At 44.3% G+C, this 26510-nt stretch overlaps 1 protein-coding gene across 1 annotated transcript; it reads left to right on the top strand.

Annotated features, from left to right (window-relative positions):
• Positions 1-61: 61 nt before the first annotated feature.
• Positions 62-23763, top strand: UNC119 (unc-119 lipid binding chaperone). Its single transcript, XM_039562763.1, has 5 exons — positions 62-210; positions 9795-9908; positions 10804-10906; positions 11677-11849; positions 12826-23763. Exons 1-5 carry the CDS (start codon positions 93-95, stop codon positions 12936-12938), a joined length of 621 nt encoding a protein of 206 aa, XP_039418697.1. The 5' UTR covers positions 62-92; the 3' UTR covers positions 12939-23763.
• The last annotated feature ends 2747 nt before the right edge of the window (positions 23764-26510 follow it).

The raw sequence follows: 26510 nt of genomic DNA, 5'->3' as shown, positions 1-26510 counted from the left end.
GGCGGGCCGGGGGCGGTGATGGCGATGCCCCTCCCGGTGCGGCGGCGCGCAGCGGGGCCGGGGCCGCTCACACCGGCGGCGGCGGCGGGGCCATGAAGGTGAAGAAGAGCGGCGGGGCCGGGGCGGCGGCGGCCAGGACCGAGGAGGAGCTGGGCCGAAAGGCGCTCATCGGGCCCGACGACGTGCTGGGGCTGCAGCGGGTCACCAGCGGTGCGTACCGGGGATGGCGGGGGGGGACCGGGCAGCGCAGTGGGCGGAGAGGATGGGGACCGTGTCCCCGTGCGGGGAAAAAGGGGAGCCGGTCGCCCTCTCCGAGGGGGCTAACCCGGAGGGAAAAGGGGAGCCGTTCCCCCTTCCCAGGGGATAGGGAGTGGGGATGGAGCACCACAGGGACAGAGTCCGTGCCGGGATGTTGCACCCCGGGGGGCTGGGTACCATCGAAGGAATAGGGGAATGGCTGGAGCTGGGGATGCAGCCTCCCAGCTCTGGTCGAAGGTCGGTGTTGGGATGCTCCTCACTGCTCTCCCCATCACCCGTTCCCTGTGTCTGCACCCCAAGTGGAGCCCCTCAGCCACGGCAATGGGACGGGCTGGATCCCTGGCCACAGCATGAGGGGGCTTCACAGCAGCCCCCCCTCCCAGTTTCCCCCTCTCCAGTGTAGGTCCCGTGGTGTTGAGGGCATCTCGGGGGATGGTGGGTGGGAGTCTGTGGCTGGAGGGGCTGTTGTGCTTGGCAGAGGAGCTCGGGACAGCAGCACATGGGGCTGGGGAAAGGCCAGGACAGGGGGGAATGGCTTCACACTGTCAGAGGGCAGGTTTAGATTAGATATTAGGGAGAAATTCCTCTCTGGGAGAGTGGTGGGGCCCTGGCACGGAGAAGCTGTGACTGCTCTATCACTGGAAGTGTTCAAGATGAGGTTGGATGGGGCTTGGAGCAACCTGGGCTAGTGGAAGGTGTCCCTGCCCCTGGCAGGCGGTTGGAACCAGATGCTCTTTAAAGTCCCTTCCATCCCAAACCATTCCATGGTAATGCGTGTGCCTCGGGCCAGCCTGGCCTCAGGGGCAATCTGCCCTGGTGTCCCAAAAAGTCCTTTCTCCATGTCCTAGTACCTTTGGGTTGTCTCGCTGTGCTGGCAGGGCAGAGGGGCTGGCCTGGGGGCTGGTCGTGCTCCCTGTGCCTTGCAGCACTCTGCGACGTGGCCTCAGAGCCAGCTCTGTGTCACAGGCTGGGGCTGTGACAAGCCCTGGAGAGGAAGGATGCGGCTGTGGGTGCTGGTGCGTGCAGGCAGCCCCGTGGGGCTGCTTTGGAAGCAGGATGGGAGGAGGACAGCCCGGCAGGGACTCGTGTCAGCCCTCAGGAAGGGCTTACAGAGGCTCCTCTGAGAGGGGCTGCTGCTGCTGGGGGCCCTTGGGTCCCTTTCTCTGAGCTGAGCCGCTGTGCTGGTGCAGCTGCATGATTCACTGCCCAGGCCCAGAAATCCCCTGCCTGTAGCAGGCAGAGCCATGCAGCAGCACTGAAGCATCCTGCCAGCGTCCTCAGTTGGGTGGTGAATCCAAGCGATGGCCGTGTGAAGCACTGCGTGCTCACTCCATGGCAGCCTGCATGTCCCTGCCCTCGCCAGTGCTGTCTGGAGGGGACAGGGCCACCCCACACCCTCGCTCTCACCTCGTGTGGCATCAGTGTGGATGGATGGTGCACGCTCTTGGTAAGCTCCTGCCTTCCCAGGGAGCAGGGAAGGCTAAGCTGTCACCCCGGCTTTGGAGCCAGGCTTGGGGCAGAGTTGGTTGTTGTCTGCCTCTTCCAACCCCAGGTCAAAGTGCTCGGGAGCACAGGGAGGATGTGAAATGCGTGAAAATGTTGGGTTCCCCTCCTGCCATGAGACTTGCTGGTACCAGGGGTGCAGATGGGTCATGCTAAACAGAGCCAGGCACTGTGATGATGTCCCAGGCTTACCATGGGAAGTGCTTCCTGTCCTGCTGGATGTGTGGGAGCCAGGAAATCCTGAAATCCTCAGCAGGTTTGGGGATACAGGTAAGCAATACATCCACGTTGAGCATATTGTATTTTATCACCCAGGAACACTTGCAGCTCCCCTTCTCAAGCTCAGTTTTCCTCCTGGTGGGTTTAACAGAGAGCAAAGATTATTTTTTCAGATCTTTAACACCTAATGGTTATTTTGGGGCATTCTGTGGCCTTTGCTCATGTCTACACCCTTAAAAACAGATGGCCAAAAATATCAATGTGAAACTGTTCCACTCTTCTGCTTCAGGCAGGGGAGGAGGAAGGACCAGGCTGTGGGAGAGAAGTTCACAGCTGCCCCAGCCTTTTGGACGTGCTGAGTGTCAGGGCAGACACCACACCCTGTCGCAGCACTTCTGTCTTTGACAGTCTCAAGTTGAAGGAGGAGTTGGTGGTGGGGCTGCAACAGAAATGTCCTGGTGCCTTGGATGTCCTTTGGTGCTCTAGAGAGAGGATAATCCATCTTTAGCCAACCTCATGGACCAGTGGCACAGCAGCTCACACTGTCGAGGGACTGCACTCAGCTGTGTCCTGCCCAGGGACCTGGGGAGGGCTGGCCATGTTTTAGGGTTGCTTCATCAACCAAAGCCCAGCAGGGCTTGGTACCACAGGAAGGTGTGTTTTAGGAGTGCTCACACCAGGAGTAGGCTGTGTGTTTCTGAGCACTGTTTGTTTCTGAGCAGCCTTCCAGGTTATGCACGGAGAGGTGAAATTCTGGCTATAGCACAGAATGGTTTGGGTTGGAGGGGACCTTAAAAACCACCTTGTTCCAGCTCCCTCACCAAGAACAGGGACACTTTCTACTAGATGAGGTTGTTCCAAGCCTTATCCAACCTTTCCTTGAACACTTTCAGGGATGGGGCAGCCACAGCTTCTCTGTCCAACCTGCGCCAGGGCCTCACCAGCCTGACAGGGAAGAATTCCTCCCTAATAATCTTTCCACCAGGCAGCACAGCTGGGCTTTGCTCTCCCAGTAGGTGCAGCTGACTGAATGTGAGCTGGCTGGGCTAGGAGGGTAGCGAGGCAGGATGTGGCTCTGTGGGCAGCCACAGGAACCAGCTGGACCCTGAACCTAATGTGCTTCTAATAAGCTTAACTGGGGAGTTGTGTGACCTGTCCTGCACATTCTGCATCCTTCCAGTGTTAAACTCCCCAGCAGCTCCGGGCCCACAACGTTTCTGGGCACGCTGAGGTCCAGCCTGATGGATCTGGGATGCTGCCCTGGGATATCTGGGCCTTTTGGCCAGGCTGGCTCTGGCGTTGCTCCAGCTGGATCAGGTGTAAGGCGAGAGAACCATTTCCTTTGCAATTAGTGAGATTTGTCACTCGCTTACACAACTGTGGTTGGGAAAAGCGGAAAAAGCTCATGACGTGATTAATTTAAGATTAGCAAAGGAGTGGGGCAGAGCTCAGTTCAAATTGCAATTAATTACTGAAGCAGCCAGAGGATCAGAGGAGTCAGATGTGTAACAAAAGACAAGCTCCAGCCTCTGAGGCTGCCCTGCTTATTACCTGCACACTTTGCCTGTAATACCAGATAAACCCTTACATTCTAAGTTTTATTCTGAAGCTGATTTAATTTTAGCAAACCAAGGGGTTAAATAATTGATTACATGCTTGGGAACAGTTTCAAAACAAACCCTAAAAATAAGGAACACACACGTAATCATTTCTGAAAGTAATCTCTTCCTTGAGCTGTCACTTGGGATTTCTCTGAGACTTCTCTAGGCAGCTTTAGCTAAAGGCCAGCTTGGCAAAGGGCTGCCTCAGTGGGTTAGGTGGGGCAGACCCCTCTTGAGGGACTTTCAGACCAGTTTCTTGCAGTCAATTAAAGAAAAAAAAAAGCCAAATTTCCAATTTCCCTGCCCTCTGCCTCAGCAGTTCAAGTCCTGTAAAGCTAAACCATCCAGGATCCATGTTCAAATCCATTTCTAAATCCATGGGGTTTGGATAGGCAAGGAGAGAGGGAGGCACTAACAGGAATGTGAGGCAGATGTGCATGAATCCATCTTCAAAGCTGCTCCTGGACCATGACTTCCCTCCCCAGTTAATTGGGAGAATGTATTTTATTAGGAGCTCTGAGGAGCTGTGGCTGTCTGCGAGGAAGCTGATGAATCCCTGTTCTGCCCTGTCCAGGGCTGCGATGTGTGGATGTGTTCTGAGGTGCTGATTTCTTGTTGCAGAGCCATATCCCAGAGCTGTGGGGAGCTGCTCTCCCCACGACCCTTCCCTCAGCATCCCACACAGGCTGTGAGCTTTTCCAGGGCTCCGTGGTGCTGCAAGGCTCAGGGTGTTGTGTGGATGGAGGGTGTTTCCCAAAGTCTCACAGTACAATATGAGCTGTCAGGATTCCCAGGGGCAGCACACATGGTGTGTGTGTGTGGTGTGGGATTCCTCCTTCTCTTGGAGTTGTGGGTTTGGCCCATCCCTGGTGGAAATGGCAAAGGTAAGAGGAAAGCTGAGGGAGTCAACCTGGGGGTCTTGGCTTTGACTCAGCCCTGTGTAAGTCCAAAAATAGCTGATTTAGTTGATATTGTGCATGTGGTTTCAGACTTTGAATGCAATCAGTGTGAAAAGGGGGCAGGAGAAAGTGTTTGGATGCCTTGGAAATGGGGGAAGAGCAGCTCCATCCACAGGCTGCAGGGCTGTGATCGAATGAATTGTGAGAGGGTGAAGTCTGGAAAGCTCTAGCTAAAATGAAAAAAAAAAAAAGAAAAAAAGAGATGAGCAGGCTGCCCCAAAAATCAGAGCCTGGTGAGCTCTGCAGTAGGACTTGGCAACTGGGGGGCTCTGGGGACCTTGGGAAGTGCCTCAGCCTGGAGCCTCCTGGCCTAAATCCCTCTGCTTCCTTGACAGTAAATGTGCTGCTGTGGAAAAACCCCTGTGGGATCCTTCTAGTGCCGGATTTTCCCTCTGGGGCATTGCAGCAGCCTAATTCCTGAGCTAGGTCAGAGGGCAGCTGCTTCCCTCCCTGTGCAACCCCCCTGGCCTTTGGTTATCCAAGCCCCCCATGGTTTGGGTTGGAGGGATCTATTTTACACGAGTGGATCCTGTTTCCTGGCTGGCTTGGTTTCACAGGACTTGAACTGCTGAGGCAGAGGGCAGGGAAGTGGTTTATTTTTTTCTTTAACTGAACCCAGGTTGCCTGGGCAGGTGTATCAGTAGCACCTGAAACCTGCCCTGCCTTCCCCTCAGGTCCTGCTCCGTGTCCTGCATCACCGCTCGGCCTCTTCGCGGGGTCTGGGCTATTTTTGCTTCCTCCTGAGACTCTTCAATCTGATAATCTCCTAATCTCCGGCTCCTGGCAATTCCTCTGCAGTTGTCTTGGCTTTATACCTGGCTTATGTCTTGGGAGTTGGCTTCAAAACAGCTCCTGACCTTGTTGGTTAATGCACGTTGGGAAATAGGCCTGCGTAACTACAGGAGCCTTCTCATCCATTCCCTAAATTGTTGTTGTCTGTGTTGGGGAGAGAGATTCCTATTACAAGTCACTGCTGTTGCATCAGTCTCTTGTACAGCATCCTCCTGATTTACACCCATTTCCAGGACCAGATTTTCAGTTCTTTCTTACCCCGGGTGTGCTCTGCTTTCCTTAGTGGGCTCTTAAGGCCTTAAAATAGGAGCTGCCCCATCTGAGATTAGACTCTGATGAGCACAGAAATATCCCTGGTGTCTGTGAGAGGGGACACGTGCTTCCTTCTGATTGCAGAGATGGGGAAGGGATCTTGAAAGGAGCACAACAAAGAGTGTGAATCCTATTGCCCATGAGCTCCTTGTGATAAAATGTGCCTGGTGGGGTGGTTGCAAAGGAAATTTGGAAATACAGGATCACATTTTAGCTTCCTGTGGTGAGGATCAAACCTGATCTCATCCATTTAAATAACAGGGAGAGGTCCAGAGGAGAAAGTGCCTTTGTTTGCTTTCTTGTGTTATTTAGCACTGTATTATCCCTCACCTTTTGAGCTTCTCTGTAACACCAGCTCTAAAATACCTGGAATTAAACACCTGGGTTCAGGACATGACAGTGTTCACAAGCAGTGCCTGCTGGCATTGTCCAGGCTGCTCTGCTGGTTTATTTTGTAATCTTGGCTGGGTTTGGGAGAGCAGGAAGGTTTCCTGGATAAAAACTGGCTCTTCCCTGGATCAGGCAGTGGAGGTACCACCTCAGAACTGTACAGGGGAAGGAGCACCTGCTGCTTCTGAGAGCAAAGCTAGAGACCACTGAATTGTTTCCGGTCTCTTTGGAATCACTTTTTCCTACAAAGGGAATAGGAGAATTCATGAAGGAATTAATTGAGCCAGGCTCAGGAAGCCAATCACCTCTGCTGCTTCCTCAGGCCACCACAGTGGTGTTAGTTGTGATCCAAACTCTCCAAAACCGTGGTAGGCCTTAAGGTGGAAATTGTCTCTAAGAGTTGCAGATCTTTGGGCATGATCCAGAGGTTATGGGAAAGAAGCTGGAGAGGCACCATCAGGAATGGTGATGTGTGAGTGAGAAGTGGCTGTTAATACCAGGTGGATTCTTTTCAACAAGAGTTTGGGGATGGAGGTCTGGGATATGGCAATTCCCTGGGCTTTAGGAAAGGGTAGGAAGTACTCCTCTTTTGTGACCTTTTTTGTGTGGGTACTTTGGGATAAAAGCCAGTCTGATGGGTTTTCCACGGACATTAGGGATTCATCCCTAAATCAGGTGAGCACTGATGGCTCAGGGACACACCATGATTGTTCAGTTATTAACAGGGAAACAGCACAACCTGTTTCCCAGGGGAAGTGGAAGAAACAAGAAAATATTCTGTCCTGAGAGACCAACCCACCATTCTCTGTAACAATCCCCTCCGTGGAGGTTTGATCTGCCTCATTCCCAGCTAAAAAAGCCACGAATGCTGCCTCCCTTCCCCAATCATGGTGACGGTGAATTAGGATAAGGGAAGCAGATGATATATTTTAGTGAGTCACGGAAGTGTGGGCAACTGGGCCCTACAGTAATTTAAAAATAAGTGTGTATGGGATGAGATTAGCAAATCTGACAGTGCTCAGCTAAGCAGAAGGATCTGCCAATTGCAAGCAGCCCATTCCCAATAAGACCTTCCAGTGCAGCCGCAGGCTCCTGTTACTTGTGGGGAAAAAAACCAGCACGTGGCTACTTTGATTGATTTTTGAACAGGAATAGCAGAAACAAATGTAATACAGACTGAGAGGAATATGTATTCCTCTGGGTTCTTTTTTTTTTCCTTTCTAGGAGACTGGGCACTGCCAGAGGAGGAAAAAACCCGCTTGATTGCAGTATTCTGGCAGCTGATCTTCCCCAATGTCATCCAGTTGTATATTGGCAAGCTGATTTAAAAAAAAAACAACCGAAAGAAGGGTTTAAAATATTATCAGGGCAAAAAGAGTTGGGAAAGAACAGTGCGGGGGTGCAAACATCAATGAGCAGGAGCCTGGTGGGGATTCTACCCGGGGTTTACTCCTCTTTGGAGGCTCTGCTTGGCTCTCCTCTGCTCCAGATGAGTCATGGACACTGTTACTGCAGCAACGCTGCTGCCAAGGAGGCGGATAAAGCTGTTGCCATGGTGCTGGATGGGCAGGAATTCTGCAGGAGTAGAAACACTTAATAATTAACTTGCAGACAAACGCGGCTTCAGATTTGCCGGCATGCTCCAGGGAAGGTGTCCCGGGCTCCCGGGCGACTGCTGCCTGTTCCCAACAGCCTTCCCAGGGAAGAGCCAGGGGCCAAGGGAGGCGAAGCTGGGCTGTGGGAAGCTGTGCCTGCTTCCATCCGTTTGTGTTTTGCACGCTGGTGCTCGGAGCTGGGAAGTTGTGGGACGGGTTAGGAATTGGGGTGGCTGATGTGTCAGAGCCTAAAATCACGGTGTAATTGCAGGACATCTCCCTGAGGAATGCTAAACATCAGGGCTTAAGGCAAGGGCTGGGTTCAAATTCCTGTCCTGTCTTCTTTGGCTACTGTTTAAGACCGAAAGAAGATTTTTGTGCAGTTCTTGAGGTACTTAGCCAAAGACAGGCTTGTGTGTTCTTGTGACAGTAAAAAGGTCGAGCTTTTAGCTTGTTCTTCCTGACAGCATGGGTGCTGGTGTCAGTTTTTCCTCGTGCTGTGTTGATAGGGAAGGGAAAATCCCTGCCAAATGCCAGGGATGCTTCAAACACTGTCCTCTCTCTGAACGCCCATTTATAGAATTGTAGAATCTCAGAGTGTTTTGGCTTAAGAGGGACTTTAAAGATCATCCAGTCCCATCCCCTCTTGCCATGCAGGGACCCACTAGACTAGGTTGCTCCAAGCCCCCTCCAACCTAGCCTTGAGCACTGCCAGGGATGGGACATCCACAAATTCTCTGGCACTCCTTTGAGCATTCACCATATGGGGTTGTTGGAGAGCAGTAAAACCGTCCAGGGAGAACATTTAACACCTCTGTTCCTTGTACTGAGTTTACTTGGACAGTTCTCAAAGTTACGGAGATTGGAAGGAATAAAAGGCTTCTAGGAAAGTGCTGGTGCCAGGTGTTCATGCCCAGGAGCTCAGAAGTCTCTCACAGTGGTCCTGGATTTCTCAGACCTGGTGTCTGAGGTTGTCATGGGCAGGCCTGAGCTCTGAGCACTTGTAACTTGTTTTTATGTAGTCAATGACTAAGCCTCAGGTGGATGGATTTGCTGGAGTTTCAGAAATAGGAAAGCAGGCAGAAATAAGTGATTAGCTCAGATTAACAGCAGGAATTAGTAGCTGAGAAAGTGCTTCGAATTGGAATGTTAAAGTATTGTTTTCACCTTGGAACCTCCAAAACCAGTCTCCTACATCAGGCAGATGTGCTGTTGTTTGAAAGCTGTTCTGACTTGTCTACACAGAGCATTTCTTTAGATTTGTCAGGGTAAAGTAAGTTATTGGAGCTGCTTCCAATCTGTGCTGCATGTGCTCCTTCCTCAGGGAGGAGGATGATCCCTGTGCCAGGAGCTGGCTCAGGGCACAGCAAGGCTGAAGGCCAAAACCGTGGGGGTTTTAACAGTGGAATCCTCATCTCTGGGAGTGTTCAAGAGGCCTGTGGATGTGGCACCTGGGACATGGTTTAGTGGTGAATACAGCGCTGCTGGGTTAATGGTTGGACTTGATGATCTTAGAGGGCTTTTCCAACCTTAATGATTCCATGATCCCATGACTTGCCCTCAAAGATACTCAGAGCAGGGAAGGGCTCTGCTCCCTGTTTTCCAAACACAGGGAAAGGCTTCAACATCATTTTCAGTGCTCAGGAAAACAAGCCCTGGTGTGGGACGAGCAGCAATGGAGAGAAGAGGCCACCCTTTGTCTGCAGAGGGCTGGAGCAGGGAGATGGCACAGGGAAGGACACTCCTGTTCCAGTTAAGTGCAGTCGGCTTAGTGCTCCCAAAGCTGCTTAGCCCTTGCATTCTGCCACAGGGCAGTTTTTAAAACAGGCAAAGCCTCTTACACTGGAAAGGCTGGGATTTGATGGAGGTGCTGACCAGTCTCAATATGCCACGGGAAATGGATGCAAGAGTTGCTGGCACGGGGTTGGGAAAAGGTGATGACCTCTGTGTGTTGGGAGAGAGAATTCTTTCCCCTGTCCTGTCCAAACAGGGCAGTGTGAGCCTCCAGAAGTGATTCTGTCTTCAGAGACATCAGTTTTGAATTCAAACAGGCAGTAGTGGAGGTGCATTTGGGCTGCTCTCACTCTTGGCGTGGCCTCCAGAGAACAGCCAGAAATTCCTGGTATTTCAGGGCAGCCTTCATTTAAACTTGCTTCCCCCTGCAGATTATTTGTGCACTCCAGAGGAAAATGTTTACAAGATAGACTTCACCAGGTTCAAAATCCGGGACATGGAATCTGGCACAGTCTTGTTTGAAATCACCAAGCCAGCAGCTTCAGGTGAGTGCACACACAAAATAAGGTTTCCATGAACAAATGCTTTCTTTTGCCTTTCCCCACTCCTTTTACTCCATAGATTTCCCAAAAATAGGAGAATCTCTATACTGCAGGAGGGCTGGAGCCCCATCTTGCAGCAGGAATGTTTTTCAGGTGTCTCTTTGTACCAACAGGGTGAGCAGAGCTGGCTGCTGCTGTGCTCTTACTGTTGCCATCTGTGATGGCAAGGGACAGATGGATGTTGTAAACAAGAGCTGGGGAGGAGGAGGAGATCACCGGGTGGTTGTTTCTTGGCTGTTCATCAGCTTGTGCCCCCTGCACATAGTTTAGCTCTTAGTTTAACATCTCTCACTGAGGAGTCAGGAAAATGGTATTTTCAGAAGGGAGAAACTGCCAACGGGTGAATTAAACAAACTGAACATTTGCCTTTTTTTTTTTGTTTCATTAATTTTTAGGTGTTACTTGTAAGCATCCAAGTGTTGCCTGTTGCCAGTGGTGATAAAAACCCGGGGCAACTGTTCTTTTCCTGGCCAGGCACTTTTAACCCTTCCCCACCTCCCTGCAGGTGAGAGGAAGTTTTCTGTAGCTTACAGGTAGCAAGGCAGGCATTCTAAGGGGAAATGGCTTGTTCAGAGTCACTCTGCAGTCCTGATGCGAGGCAGGAGCAGTAGGTGAGGAACAGAAACCCAGAAGATAAGAAATGGCTCAAACCAAAGGGCCATGTTGCAACATTCCATGTCTGAATGACCAGTGGTGGACACCTCAGGACAGGAGGAGGGTGAGCTCAGCATCAGAGCAGTTTCCCGGCTCATGTGGCACAAGAACACCACCACAAGTATTTTCCCTGAGTTTCTGGTTCTCAGGAGGCTCTGACAGAGTTTTCTTTGGGCTTTTGCAGAGCGGGAGCACAATGACAGGAAGGACGTGGACCCCAACGCCGGACGCTTCGTGCGCTATCAGTTCACCCCAGCCTTTCTCAGACTGCGGCAAGTGGGAGCCACGTGAGTAACTCCCCCTCTGCTCCTTGGCCGAGCACAGGAAACAACTGAAATCTTAGGAAAAAAAACCCATCTCTCCCATGTTGATCCTGCTAGGAAGTTGATTTAACAGGGGGCTTTTTCTTTTGTTACGAGGGGTCTCCAAATCTCTTGCCTTCTCCGTCACTTTAGGTTGTTTAGTCAGGGATAAGCCTGGTGCTGAAGAGATTGATGCTAAAAGGGGTAAAATAAGGTGGGAAGACTATCCACAGAAGAGAAGGCTCTGGGGAGACCATAGAGCACCTGCCAGTGCCTAGAGGGGCTCCAAGAGAACTGAAGAGGGGCTTTGGACAAGGGGCTGGAGTGACAGGACAAGGGGGAACAGCTTCACAGTGTCAGAGGGCAGGGTTAGATGGGATATTAAGAATAAATTCTTAACCTGTGAGGGTGGTGAGGTCTTGGCATAGGCTGCCCAGAGCAGCTGTGTCTGCCCCTGAATCCCTGGAAGTGTCCAAAGCCAGGTTGGATGGGGCTTGGAGCAACCTGGAATAGTGGAAGGTGTCCCTGCCCATGGTAAGGGTGGAATTTGTTGATTATTAAGATGTTTTTCTAATGCTGTGTTGTGTCCCTGTAGAATGCTTTAAGGAAAAGAGGAAACAATAATTTGATTAGTGCTGTTGCTTTATATTTTTGGCTTTTTTGGGTTCTTTTCAGAGTTCTCTTCTGCCTTTCAGGAAGGGTGCAGATGTTATTTAAGCATGAAAGCTCACATGGGTCTTACCCTTCTTTTTCAGGGTGGAATTCACAGTCGGGGACAAACCCATCAATAATTTCCGTATGATTGAGAGGCACTACTTCCGTGACCAGCTGCTGAAAAGTTTTGATTTTGAATTTGGCTTCTGCATCCCCAGCAGTAAAAATACTTGTGAGCACATCTATGAATTCCCTCAGCTCTCGGAGGATCTCAGTAAGCTCTTTTTTATAAACTTTCATTTCTGAGTTGTCACACCATGATTTTCATCTGAGGTGGTTTGGGGGAGCCCTTTCTTAAAAGCTGTCTCTAGAGAGTGGGTTGGGTAGAATAATTCATACTTTTATATCTGTGTTAACACTGATTTTGTTTTCTAGTAGGGTGTATCTCATCACACACCAGGCAGTTGCTTGGGTTTGGTTTTTTTTTTTAATTCATAAAAAGGAAGCTTCGGTATCAGGGAGAAAAAAGATAATTGTGTTATAAAACAATGAAAAAACAAGATTAAAAAGACATCCAATAAATGGATAACTTAAATGTTATGATCTGGTTTAATGTTTGATGTGCTATATTGCGAGCTTGAGAGGTTTTAGTATGAACATAACTTTTATTTTCTCTCCTCTCTCCCAAGACACAATAGCACAAGCACTAAATCTCTGTGATCTTACTCTTTACAACCCCTAATTGTGTGTGTCAGCACTAATATTACAGTCTGTGGAAAATACAGTCAGGCACTGCTGTCAGGCCAGAACAAATTTACTTTGAGTTTGCTGTTTTATCACTATTTTTAAAAACGAAACAAAAAAAATCCCAACCCAAAATGTAACGAGTTCTTGTTCTGAGGTCCCCTTTATATGGTGCCTGAATATGTTTGGATTAGGAACATGAAAGTGTGCAAAGGAAGTGTGGATGTGGCACAAGGGTTCAGTGAACGTGGCGGTGCTGTGTTAACGGTTGGATTTTAAGGCCTTAGAGGGCTTTTCCAACATAAAAATTCCATTATTATGCTTGAATTGTTTAAAAGATACCGACAGGGAATGGTTTGGGCAATTCCCATTTGGGTTTTGGTTTTTCACCTGACTTTGCAGCTGCCTGAGTGACACTGCAAAGTGCCTGAGTCCAGCGCAGGACACTGCTGAAATTAATTCAACATTAATTGTGTTGGGTTTTTTTCCCCATTTCCCCCTCACAGTTCGAGAGATGATCCTGCATCCCTACGAGACACAGTCGGACAGTTTCTACTTTGTAGACAACAAGCTGGTGATGCACAACAAGGCAGATTATTCATACAGTGGAGGACCTTGAGGTGGGCCCCACCTGCGCTGGCCTCCCCTTTCCTCTGGAAGTCGTCAGGGATCCCAACACCTCCAGCTCCGCTGCCTGCAATGTCACCTGGACAAGGATCCACCAACCAAGGACTCTTTGCCACAGTAGGAGTTTCATGACATCTCTTTTGAGCTTTGAAGCAGACCCGGTTCTTCAGAACTTTTAAGCTAAAATGATCTTTGGATACCACTTCCCTGAGTTCTTTAAGTGTCTGCTTTGATAAATGGCCTTGTGGGACCTGAGGGGTTTTGCCCTAATTCTGTGAATTTATGTTCTTGCCCTCGAGTATCTTTTAGGATTGCTTTCCCAAAGAATGTGATCAGAGAAACTGTGGGAGTGGATGGATGCAAAGGCAGAGGTTTGGGTGGTTGTTTCTCTTTGTGTATGCTTCAAAGGCCAATTTAACTTGTCCAGCCAGTTGAAAATATCGAGCAAAACATCTCACAAAGGCAAGTTTCCTCTTTAGATTGGCTCTCCCCATGAATATTTCATCCTTTAGTTTCGGTCCTTCTGTGTAATGTTCTGTTTAACCTTGGAAACACCAAAACCTGCAATGAAGAGCAGTAGTTCAGTGGCAGAGCTGTGTTGATCAGGTGTTTTTACATTTACATTCCTTTTACATTTCAGATGAAGGTAAAATGGCATTGTGGGTCTGTGAACCTCCATAAGTACATTCCATGGATTTCAGTTCTTTGCAGCATAATCAGGAAAAACGGAAGGATTTTAGCTTTATTTAACATTTTTGCTTTATTTAACATTCAGCCTGTTCATGCCACACATTTCCCATGTCTATTTTCTTTCATCTCTGCTCGATGCCAAGATAAGGGCTTCAGCACTGCTTGTTAGAACAACGTTTTAATTGTCTAGGGCAGCTGGAGAGTGTGGAATTTCCAATTTTCTATTTGTATCTGCATTTAAAGGAGCTTAAGACAGCGTTTCCCCTTTGTTAAAAAAGTTTCTCCTCGGATACTAATACAGGTGAAAGTAAATCTAATAATCTACAACTTTAACACACAGCAAAAAATTTAGCAAAAGTTCTCTCTTCAGATTCTGGAAGAAGTTTAACGCCAGTTTAGCTCAAGAAATAGCAACACCAAGAATAAACTAGTGTGGGGTGACCTGTTGTCATGAAACCCTTACTCTGAAGGTCAGTTCACTGATACTTAAAAAAAAACAAAAACCAACACAAAAATAAAAGACAGTTGCAGTTTGTAGATATTTCTATAAATACTTGATGTCTCCATGTCTAATTCTGTGAGTTGAAGTGGAACATTCTATGTTAGCCTCAGATAGGTGTAATAATTGTAATCATTTTTATAAAAAATATCATTTCTGGTCGTGATGAGCATCTCTGTAGTCGCAGCCTACGTCAGACAGGACTACAAACATTTCCAAGTGTAGCCTAAGGCCAGCGAGGTTTTTGTGCTCTTGTTGGGGTTTGGTCACTTTTCAACGTTGTCACCATTTGTATTTGGCTTGGCTTTCTCGACTGCTGAGAGAGGAGGCAGCTTTTTTAAACAAAACCACAGTGATTTTAGGTTACAGCACAGTTTTTATTAAGCTTGGTAGCTACAAAAGTGTGTCAAGTTCACTGATTCTACACAAGTAGTAGCTTGTAGTGATTCTTATCACGGTGGGACTTGTATTTATCACTATTTTTTGTCTCTATTGTGTTAAATCATACAAGTAGCCTATGGCTGACTGATCAGTTTGAGAGATACAAAGGATTTCCTCATTACTTGTGCAGTGCTTTGAGCTACTGACCATTCATTCTATAGCACAATAATTACTAAAGATGAGAATAGTTTCAAAAGGTTTTAATTCCTCCCCCAGCTGTTTTTTTTTGTTGTTGTTTTTTTTTCCATTAGGGCGGTTAAATCAAATATCCAATGACATTTTGCAAGTTTGAAGTATTTCTGAGTTTTGTTTCAATTTGCAGGAGAGAAGATGTTGATTTAAAGACATAATAGAATATATGCTTATAATTACCACCTTGTACAGGGTTTTTTGGGGGGTATTTTTCACCTGCTGTTCATAACAGCCACTTCTGTGCATAAGATTTTTAAAAGACTTTTAGGAATGGAATTTGCCCAGAATTGCCAGTCATCTATTTAATATGTTGTGATGAGATCAGTTGTGCTTTGGTGTGGACTCTTGGGTCATTTTATGGAGTTTCCTCTGATATAGTCACGTTCTGCTCCTTTTTTATGCTACCTCCTTTCAAGATTTTTTTAAAAAAAAGAGTAATTCCATAAAAGTATTACTGTAATCAAGGGAAATTTGAGTGGTAGACATGCCCCTTGTAAAAGAACCAAGAGAAATCACTGTGTTCCCAGGCGGGCAGAGTGTGGATGGACTTTCTGACACTGTTTTAGGGTAGGTTTGAGGTTAAACACCGGAGGATGAATCATCAACTTCTCCTCTCCTGAAATCTTTTATAATTTGGATTATATGTGTAATAATTCCAGTCTCACAGTGGTGTGAATCATATAGAGATACTTCCCTGAGTGAGTTTGTTGCCTAATATTATTAGGAATATTTTAAGCCAGAAACAAAGATTGGACATTTTCAATAAAATCATTCCAACCAGTTTTAGCTTGAGCTTTTCAGTTGGGACAATTTTACTTCTATTAAAACCCCCCAGAGTTTGCCACAAGTAACAAATTCTGATTCTTAAACCAAGGCAACCAACAAAGCTTTCTGTGGGAAGTGCAATGAAGGTGCTTTTTCCTGTGTCCCACGGGAGCAGTTATCACTGTTATCCCTCTGTTTCACTTGGAAACTCTTTGTTAGCATTTCTTTATGGTCATCCACATCCACAATTTTTATAAAAAATCACTGTCCAGGGGAGAGGTTCTGTTCCTTTTCCACCTGCTCCTGCAGCAGTATCACATGTGGTGGTGCCATGAGGCGCATAAACAGCACTGAAAGGATTTTTCTTCAAAAACTTTGGCTATAAAGTTGCTGTTCCAATGCCACTTCTGTCCTTTTTTTGCATTAAAAACCACCTTCAAAATGTGGTGTTAAAGACCACACTTTGTGCAGCACCCACTAATTTCAACTTCCTTCGGAAAGGGAGCTGAGAGTTTGCAGCTCAGTTGGGAAACCCACATTTTTTTCCCCTTAAATCGGCAGCTGATTCTTATTATAAACCAGTTGAGAAGCAAGTCTTAGCAGCATTGTTCACAGAAGAATTTGTTAATCTTCTTGACTAGCTATTATTTTGTATTTTAACATTCATCATTATTGGGTTTACTTTGGAAGTTCATTGTGAAATCACCAAATATTGGCTCTGGAAAAAAAAAGAATTGTTGTGTTTTCTTCCTTGATCTCATTTTCAACATGACTTTAATTAGCACTACAGTTCTGTTTTAACAAGCCAGCCTGGCAATTTGGGATCTGACTTTCTGAAAGTGAAAGAAAACATTCAAGAGCTAACGAAGATTATCTGCTAATAATGCCCGGCTGTTTCCTGTCATAAAACAGGATTAAGTGTGTGCTTTACACAGTGACTTAATCTTGGAAAAAGAAACGAAGTCTCTCTGAGTTCTAATAGTGACATAATTTTTCTGAGAGACAGGGAAATTACAGCTCAACACATTCTTTCAGGGAAATTATAATTTGACACATTTTTTCACTTTGTCAGTCTTGGATTCCTTTAGTAGTCAGGGTTTTTAAGAAAAGCAGCAGTACATTGGTGGTGAGCTGCATGCTCTAATAACTCACACTTCTGTGGCAGGGAGAGAACCATTTCTTTTTAGAATTAATGCATCAACTGTGGTTTAAAGTCTAGAAACTTTGCTCTGAGATCAGTAGCAAAAGCCAAAATTGTTTCAGTGAATTATCCGTTGTGTGGTGACATTTCTGGAATAACTGAATGATCCACCCTTCCTGACTCAGAAGAATTTATTTATTTATTTATTTTAATGTAGGAAGTCTCCCCAGGGTTGGAAACAATCTGCTGGGGTTTAGTTCTTGCTCGTAATCTCTCTCCGTGTCTTGTTTTTTGAGCAGGTCAGTAAGATGCTCTATTTTCCACCTCTGTCCTCTGAGTTTCATTCCAGAATCCTGTGCAGTGTCACAGTGGTGGCTGGCTGTGTGTGAAACATGCAGGCTGCCAACTTCCAAATCCCTTCAGTTTGAGAAAAAACTGTTAATTGAGAAGTAGTCCTACATATCAACCCATAAAAAATGAACCCCAATCTTCATGACAAAAGTTAAAGGGAAGTCTTAGTCATGCAAAGATTGGGGCTATTTAAGGTAAGAAAATGCTAATATCACACTGTCATATTCAATAAGTATTATTAAAATGCTCTATTAATTATCCATAACCTGAAAAAGATGGTTAACAGCCCAGTTTTAATTAGATCTCGTTAGGAAGGAAACCAGAGAAATCATTGCTGTCGTTTGGGGCTGTGGGGGAGCAGCTGGCACTGTGTGGATGGCACAAAAGCTGGGCAGGTTTTGTGCATTTGAGGGGGGAAAGGTGAGGGAAAAGAGGACAAGGACAGGAAAAGAATTAATTTCAGCTATTTGGACCCAAGAGCTTCAAGGCCATGGTGAGTGACTCCATTTTCTCCTGAGTCTGAGGCAGCTGGGAGCTCCTGCTCGTGGTTCTTCTCTCTACCCCCAGCATAAGCACTGCCTAAATTTATAGAGGCTTTTCAATATTAATGCTAAATACCATTGAGAGTTCATATCATTTTCTACACATGGAAACAGCTGAACTGTCCAAGGGGTGTGATGCTCCAGCTCTCACGTTGCAGCTCAGTTGTTCTCCCCATCCCTGGTCAGTGGGTGAAATGGTGTTCGTGTGTCTGCAGCCCCCCGAAACCCCCCTGTGCTCCTGCCTGCTCTGGTGTCTACTTGTATCTTAATACACCCAGCAAACCTGTTTGAATGTGACCTTTTTTTTTTTTTTGGCATAGAAGCAGAATTGTCTGTATTAAAATGTATTTATAAAAAAAGAATATATCTATTTTTTGTGGAAGGAAAGTAGGATTCTGGTTACTATACCACTGGGAAAACGTTAGGAGCATTTTTACCGAGTTAATTTCTAATTCTTTGTACCTTGGTAGTGATTTGTTTGCTAGGAGAACATCCACTGTGGCCCATCCTGTGGCAATGCAATGCACTGTCATGCAGAGAATCTGGTTTTCAGAAAACTGGGAGTCTTTTGTTTCCTTTTTGGGACGGGAGGGAAGTGAGGAGATCACCAGGAATAGAAGGAACCTTGGCACGGAATCTGTTCTGTGGCTTTGGCTTCAGTCTGTTTGACTTTTTGCAGATTAAGTAGAGAGAGAGAGAGAGAGAGAAAAGATTGAGACTTCAGGATTAAAAAAAAATTAGATGCTACAATTTAGTCTTCCTGTAGGAGAAGGAGAGTCCTTAAATTAATTTATACAAGGATTAAATAGGGACTGCACTTGCTTCAATTGATTTAATATTGGCAGCTTAGTCATCAATGTGCATCCTAGGGAATATGCTTAACTTCTTCCATTACCTTGGAAAATGGTTCAAAACCATGTCACTTCCATTAGCAAGTGTTTCTTCTCCTGTAACAAATTGCAAAATGTAAAAAAAAAAAAAAAATTAAAAAGAAATAAATTATTGATCCTAGAAACGAGGGTGATTGTCTATTTTATTTAAATATTTCTATGAAAAAATCATTCAAGCTTTCTTTTCATGTATCTTCCATCAATATACAAACTCCAGTTTGTGTTCAAATGTGTGTGAGCAGCTTCATTTTCTGGTGATTGATGCAAAAACTCTGCAGTGGTTTGGGTAGTTCTGTAGGTAAAACCATCACATTGAAAGTGTTCAAGTGGGATTTAATTTTCGGATTGGGAAAACGTGTTGGGGTATAATTAAAATAAATTGGTATCAGTTACATTGATGGGACTTTGGAGTTGCACAGCTGTGTATCAGGTTGTGATTTTAAAAAAACTGAAATTTTGAAAAGTCAAATTGAAAAACGAAGCGAAAAATGGGAGAATTTGAAAAATAAATTTGAAAAAATGAAAAATATGAAAAATAAATTCGTTTCCAAGTACATTAACAGAACTTTGGAGTTCCCTGGATCACTATTATGCAGCAGGTGCTTCTGAAGGATTTCTGGCTGTGCTTTGGAGAATCAGATTTTGAAATAATTGGGAAAATTGCTGTCTCTGCCTTATTGGCTGAAACTGAACCAGCTGCTCAGGCTGAAGTGAGTTTTACTGCGCTAATTCCATCATGATGGTGTTGATATTTTATTGAGAAATTCCTGGGAATACCTCTGCATTTTTCTGGGAGCAGAACAACTCTCAGAGGGAAAGAAGTAGGGTGTTTTTGTTAGAAAATATCTTCTATAACTCATTTTGATTGCACAGAATTCCTGGGGACTCCTCATTAACAAAATATCCTGCGGGACAACGTTGTGTACTGGAATTTGAGGAAAGAATTTATTAATTCAAGTGTTTCCCTTTTGGATTGTGACTTGGAGCTGCACAAACACCAGCAATGAGCTCTGGGTTACCTGAGCACAGGTTTGTAATGTGACTTTTTCAGCTGTCACTGCTCTGCACCAGTTCCCTTACAGAGCTCCTGGCTTTGCCTGGGCCTGTTCTCTCCTGGTTGAGCTTCCTCTCAAAATTACCTGAACAACTAGAAGCATCAGGTTAGAATTCTTGCAAGGACTGGATGCTGATTTCACTGAATACCTAAAAAAAGAAAAGAACAAAATCAGTGCTAATAGCTAATAAAGCAGGTTAAACAGTCTCTCTGATTTTGGTGCACAAGTGTGATTACCTGGACTTGCTTAGAAATCTTCTGAGATTGAAAAGAACCTTAAAAAAAAAAAATCTGGATTTTATTCCCATGAAAACTCCCCAGTGTTAAATGTCTGCCAAAAATACACTGCATTACAATGGGTTTTTCCCCCCCCTTTAGCTGGTTTGTCAGCCTCATTTATTAATAAATATGCCTAATCATTCTGGAGATGTTCTCTGCTTCTCCTCAGATCCATATTTCCATTGGCATTTCTCAGCTGCTGAGTTGTTGTGGCAAATCTTGTGTGTTCACCCCATGTTTCTATTTTATTTGTCATTGTTCAAGGGCGTTCATCTATCTCTGATTTGCATTCCCTTAACACTTTTCACCTCCAGGAAGAACACTTCTCAGTGATAAAGTACTCCAAATTTCCCATTTTTTCCCTCTAACGCAATGTGTCTTACTTTAAAGATAATTTTAGAGATGACTGAAATCTCTCATTGTGTGCTGGGATAACCCAAAACTATTTATTCTCCCTCTTTAAGTCCACAAAATAGAGCAATTGCTTTACAGAGATGATTTTTTTTCCCCCTTCACCAGTGCTGTACAAGAACTTAAAACAGGAGGTGAAATCATCCTGGGTAATTTATTTTAATTAAAACTACAAAGAGAATTTAGGCAGGTAGAGCATAATTGCAGTTGGATGATTCCCAGCCATTATTTTGAAAAATGACTTGGGACCTTATGTAACAAAGGCCTGTTTTATTTAATAATAATTTAATTATTCTAGTGGAGGGTGTAAACCATGTTAATGAAGCTGCATATGAAAGCAATCTGTAGCAAGAAATAAAAACAGGCAGGGAAGTTAGAAACAGCAGTAGAGAAAACACACAATTAAGTTTACTTTATGAAAAAAGATAACACAGACAGGAGAGAAGAGTTCCAAACACCTTCAGTTCTTCCTTTCCTGTGGATTGACAGGATAAATCAGAAGAGGGGAATAGCAATTGGGATTAAATTAGATATGAGGAAGAAATTCTTCCTTCTTCCCAGAGAGCTCCATGTGCCAGACCTAAAAGCTAAAATTATTTAGAATCTATTTTGGTAAAAAAAACCAAAACAACCAAACACCAAACCCCAAACTCCAACCCAAACTCTGTTTTTTATGAGCAATGTGAAAGGCACAGTGCACCAATGTTGTGCCGGTGTTACTCTGTTCACTGGCATTTGACTGGGGTTGAAAATCATGTTTTTATTTCCCAAATGCATTCCTTGCCATCCTGATCTATAATTAAGTGTCTAATTAAACCTGCTGCCTGCTTTCATGTCTGCACAGATTCATAAGTCAGGAGAACAGAGGGTTCACTGTAACCCTGAAAATTAAAGTGTGCACAGAGACCTGAGCGCAAGTTCAGAGGAATAAAACTCTGCCCCAGACACACCAAGGCACTTCAGCACTGAGATGTCAGATTTTAAGGATATTTTCCCACTGGAATTCATCAGCTGGCATTGCTCATAACCTAAATTTGAAATAACAGTGCAGAAATGACAGCTGACAAACACAGGACTATGCTTCCTGTGGCTGTGTGGCAAGACATGCTTGGAGGAAACACAAGCACAAGTGTCACCACTCAGATAACTTTTAAGAACTATTATATTTCTGCCACTGTTTCAATTTCTGTGAGAAAGATCATTTCTGTGAGAAAGATCATTTCTAGCCAAAGCAAAAATTTGCACTCTTTAAATGCCTTTAATGCTAACTAAGCATTGCACTTTTCTCCTTAGATTAACTGGATATTTCGTGGAAAATATTTTTTCTGTATGTTTTAGGAGCTTTTTAATGTTCTAAAGTTGATCTAGAGGGAAAGGCAAGTACAATAAATGCCTGAGGTGATTGTTCAGGCCTGGTGCCTCCAGCAGGCCCAAACACGCTGGGCTTATTCATGTAGTTGAAATTAAATTCTTCAGCAGCTTCCTGGACGAGCAAGATCTTGAATTCTGTGTTCATCCAGATCATGTGAATTCCCTTCTCCAGTGTTTTTTTGTGACTGGTGTGTTTCTCCCCGAGCTCTCAGTGGGTTTTTTCCCTCATCCACCCAGCCCAGGCTGCTGCTGCTGGAATGAATTTCCTGGTGCTGATGGCGTGAATAAGGAATCAATTCGTGTTACTAAATGAGGGCCTTTGCTGCACAGCCAGGCCTGATTGGTTTTGTCAGGAATAAATCTTTAATGGTTTCACTGTTTCACAACTCTCCTGTGCCCAGGTCACAGTTGGATCGATCCAGAGCAGGATTCTCCCATTCATCCAAGCAGCAAAATGGCTCTGGGGTGAACTTATTGCAGCCTTTCAGGGTCTAAAGGGCTTTCAAAAGGCCTGGGGTGGGGGTTTTGAGAAGTCAGGACAAGGGGAAATGGCTTCAGACTGAAATGGGAGGTTTAGGTGGGATATGAGGAAGAAATTCTTGGCTGTGAGGGTGGTGATGCACAATGGGAGCTGTGGCTCAACGTCAGGCTTGGAGCAGCCTGGCCTAGTGGAAGGTGTTGGAGCAAAATGGTCTTGAAGGTCCCTTCCCACCCAAACCATTCTGTGATTTTATGATTGAAAAAAGGACCTAAAAATCATCAATTTCGTATTTCAGTCAGCATTTATTATGTTGATACCAAATACCTGCTATTTTTCATCAATGTGCTGCTTGAATAAGAGCCCCCAGTGAAATAAGTCCCATGTGCATTGATGATCTTCCCACTGCTGTTAATTTTCAGTAATTTCAGCTTTTCCCATGCAAAAAAAATATTCTTTGTGTGTGTTTATTTCTTTGAACTATAAAAAATAGCCCTTTTCGGCTTCTACACAGACTGCATTTAGATTTTGCTTTGTGATAACTCCATCATTCATTATTTTAGTAGTTCTCAATTCTCCACAGATGGAGAAGTCTTCTTTAAAGCTTCAGTTTATATCATTGCAGGGAGGGAATGCACAGTGAACCAGAGAGTTCTTCTTCCACTACTGAGGGTTTTGGGTTTGTTTGTGTAAGACTGGAAATGGATTAGGAGGTCAGGAAAAGCTCATGTAAAAGTGTTTGCTGGTTTCGATATTTAATAGTCTAAATACAAACATTTACACAGATCTCTGGAAGTCTGAAGTACAAAACTGGAGCAGCAGCCCTGGTAAACCAAATTCTGGAATCCAAATATTTATCCCAGTAGTTTAAATTTGTTTGCAAGTGCCAATAAGTCTGTTGCACTTGTCAAGCTTTGTGTACAATAAAGCTGATGTGATATTTAGTGTTTTATCTGTTCCATAACTCCTGTTAATCACTGTTGGATTTAAGTAACTCAGTGCTGTGCCAGGGGTTTGAAAGATTGTGCAGACAGAGATCTTCTCAGATCAGTTCGTGTCTCAACAAAAGCCAATGCATGTTCAGGGGTGATGGTTTTGTACCAAGAACAGGCAAATATGGGAGGCAGAAGCCTTGTGATAATTTGGGCTCATGAGAAGAGAAAACAGCTTCAAAACATAGTTCCAATATAAATGGTTATTTGAATTTTTTGAAGTTGAAATGAAACCTGCAATAAAAAAAGGTTAAGCTAATAAATCCTAAACTTTAGAATGCAAATTTTTCCTAATCATATGTTGGAGAGGGCAGCAGTGAGCACTTTCTTCTGTTTGGTAATAAGATATTTTTATGGTAATTACACTTAGGGTTATTTTTTCTCCTAGACAGGTTTGCATAATCTGTTTGGAAGAGGCTGATTAAGCAGACAGCATTAGCCTTGGACTGAGAAAACTTCATTCTTTCCTTTCTTTCTCCCCCAGTTTTCAGAGTGCTTAAAATGGAATTTAATGCAAATGTATCTGAAATAGATTTGCAATGTGTGCAAAATCTGATTTTATGGTAGGTATGAAATAAGGTGTCACCAGCTCTAAGAAAATGTTTATGTGCTCTCAGCATGTCAAGTTTTATTTCAAAAGTCAAAAATAAGGATTGCACAAACTCAGGGTTTTCTTGTATATAAACTTAAAAGCAGTTAAATAAACATGATTTCAAACTTTTTTTTTTTAGTAATGATTCCATTTTAGTAATGATTCCAGAACTGTAATTTATAGTATAACTCTTTCCTCAGGAACCCATATTGCAATGAGTTGGTTTTGTGTCTACCAGAATCACTAATGCTAAACTGAAGCAAGACAATAAAATTTCAGATGTAGGAGCCTGAAGTGGAGCAGGAAGGGAAATCCAAACCCAGACAATTTATATTAGTTAATAACTTGCAGTATTGTTTGTTTATCCTAAACAGAACTCCTTTAAAATAAAAGTTATTACAGGACTTTTCTTATAACCTCTGTGAAATGTCCAACCATTAATTCAATTCCATTAAATATAGAATGCATTGGAGAAAATACTTTAAGGTGCTCAGAATAAATAAATTTATAAAGGGAGGACAAGCCTCTCATGTGGATACAAGAAACTCAAGAAAGCACAAGAAAAAACATGTTAAAGTGTTTTTTCCCCTTTTGTTCTTTATGTCTGATCATTCTTCAAAGGCTCAGTAGCAAGCAAAAAATACAGAATAAAATCTGACACTCAGATTTCTTCTCTATTTCTTCCTCCCCCTCCAGCTTGTGATCATGTGTGCAGGCACAAGCATGGAATATATTGGTGCCTCTGAGGGAATGGCTGAGCCTGAGACTGCAGAGGACACGAGTGACACACAGGAATTAACAAATCATGGATGGGTTGTTGTGCCCATCAATTCTAAATCTTTGACACAGAAAAAGCAGTTCTGCTTTTCTCGCTTTCAAATCTGTGAATTTAGAGTTTCACAGATATTTATTTAGCTCAGATCAGTAATGTTGTCCAGACTCCTACTCTCAGTTTTGATGGATTTTTTCACATGCCATGGGTTTGCTTTAATCATAAATATTTTATTACATTTTTGCCATGTTTTTAGAGCAATGAACCATCTCACTGCACTTCCTCTGGTGTGTTCTCATGCATTTTCTTGTTGTCTCTCTCTACTAAATATAAAATACTGGGAATGCTGCTTGTTCTGTCAGGAATATCTTGCAAAGGCCTGTGGTGTTCTGGCCTGGTGTGGTTCACAGCGTGCAACTCAGGAGGGGAATTTGTAAGGAGTTTAAAAAGGATTTAACAAGAATTTGGTGCAAATAACGATTGAAAGTCATGGAGAACTGAGCATCTCACTCCCTCGGGGTGCTGAAAATGTTTCAGAAAATCTGTGTGCCAACTCTTTGGTGTTTGCAGAGAAAAGCTTTGAAACTGAGAGAGTCTTAGCAGGAAATTCATTCCCTGAGGATGCAGCTGTGCAGAATTCCCACTGGCACTGGTGTGGCTGAAGTGAACTTGAGGAGTTTGGAGCGTCTGGACACCTGGTCCTGCCCAGCACTGGCGGTCCTGGTCCAACACTGGGATCTTCACACACAGAGCCGAGGGAACCAACCCCTCCCATGTGCCAGACCTGTGTCTAATATTTGTAGAGAACATTATTTACCAGTTATTCTTATTATTTTTGGCTTAAGAGTGATGCTGGCATGTTTTAAGGCATCAGAGTAGCTGCCTGTTCAAGAGCCACAGGGGTACAAAACCAGTGCCTGAGCACAGGGCAGGGGCTGCTTTGGTTTTGCTTTTCCTCAATGCAGGTCTGTATTAAAATGTGTATTTATTTGATTTTTTTTTTTTTTAAAGGCACTTAGGGTAATATTATCCTTCTAATAGTATGAAGTTGGTAGGTATTTAGTTGTAAGCTGGTGACTCTTAAATTGCACTGAATATATATATATATATATATATATACAGTTTTATATATATATACACACACTGTTTATAAATAGTATTTTATATGTACTGTGGGTTTTATGTCCATATAATTTTCTGTCCAGTTACAGTGCTTTATACACACATGCTGTGCTTTATATATATAATATATATATTACACACACATATATACACACACTTTTTAATGTATGTACACACAGTGTTATATTTATATTATTTATATTTATATTTATATTTACATATTTCTATTTGTATTTATATTCATATACTGTTTAGAAGCTTTATACTCACTACATGCTTTATACTTACAATAATATTCACATTTCTAATAATGCTTAATTTTTCCCTTATTTCTTTATGCAAGTGTTAGGATGGCCAAAACCTGATTCCCCCAGCTCTAATATGTTTGTATAACTCTCATCCTGCTGGCTTTTTTTTCCTCCCTGGAGCAGCTTGGCCAACCTGGCTGCATTTCTTCTGCTCTGTATTCTCTTTGCAGGAAGAGGAGTCAAGTGAGGATTTCTCGGTGGTTGCGTGAGGGATTACAAAGCTGCATCACATGTGCTCCTCCTAAGTTGCCTTTATCCGTCTGCCCCTAATCTCATTTTAAGTCTGGACTAGTAGGAAAGGGTGAGGGTGTAGCTTTGGGCCTGGGTTTGGCATCAGTGGGAGTGGGCAGAGCTCCCACCTTGCTGTGAGACAGCGGCCAATTAAACACTTGTGTCTCTATTTTAAACAATTCCAACTCCTTTGTTCCATCCTTGGGAATCCCTCCTTGCTTTTTTAGGGTGTAAATCACCCAATCTGACTCAAATTTTAACCTCCTTGGTTTAGTTTGAGTTTACATCATCTGTGACTAGAGATCAGAGGGTCCCAGAATGGGATGGGTTGGAAAGGACCTTAAAGATCATCCAGTGCCAGCCCCTGCCATGGGCAGGGACACCTTCCACTGTCCCAGGTTGCTCCAAGCCCCATCCAACCTGGCCTTGGACACTTCCAGGGA

This window comes from Corvus cornix, chromosome 19 (assembly GCF_000738735.6).
Source record: "Corvus cornix cornix isolate S_Up_H32 chromosome 19, ASM73873v5, whole genome shotgun sequence".
NCBI lineage: Eukaryota > Metazoa > Chordata > Aves > Passeriformes > Corvidae > Corvus > Corvus cornix.
The sequence above is the reverse complement of the archived record's forward strand: the minus strand, read 5'-3'. Positions and strand labels throughout refer to the sequence as shown.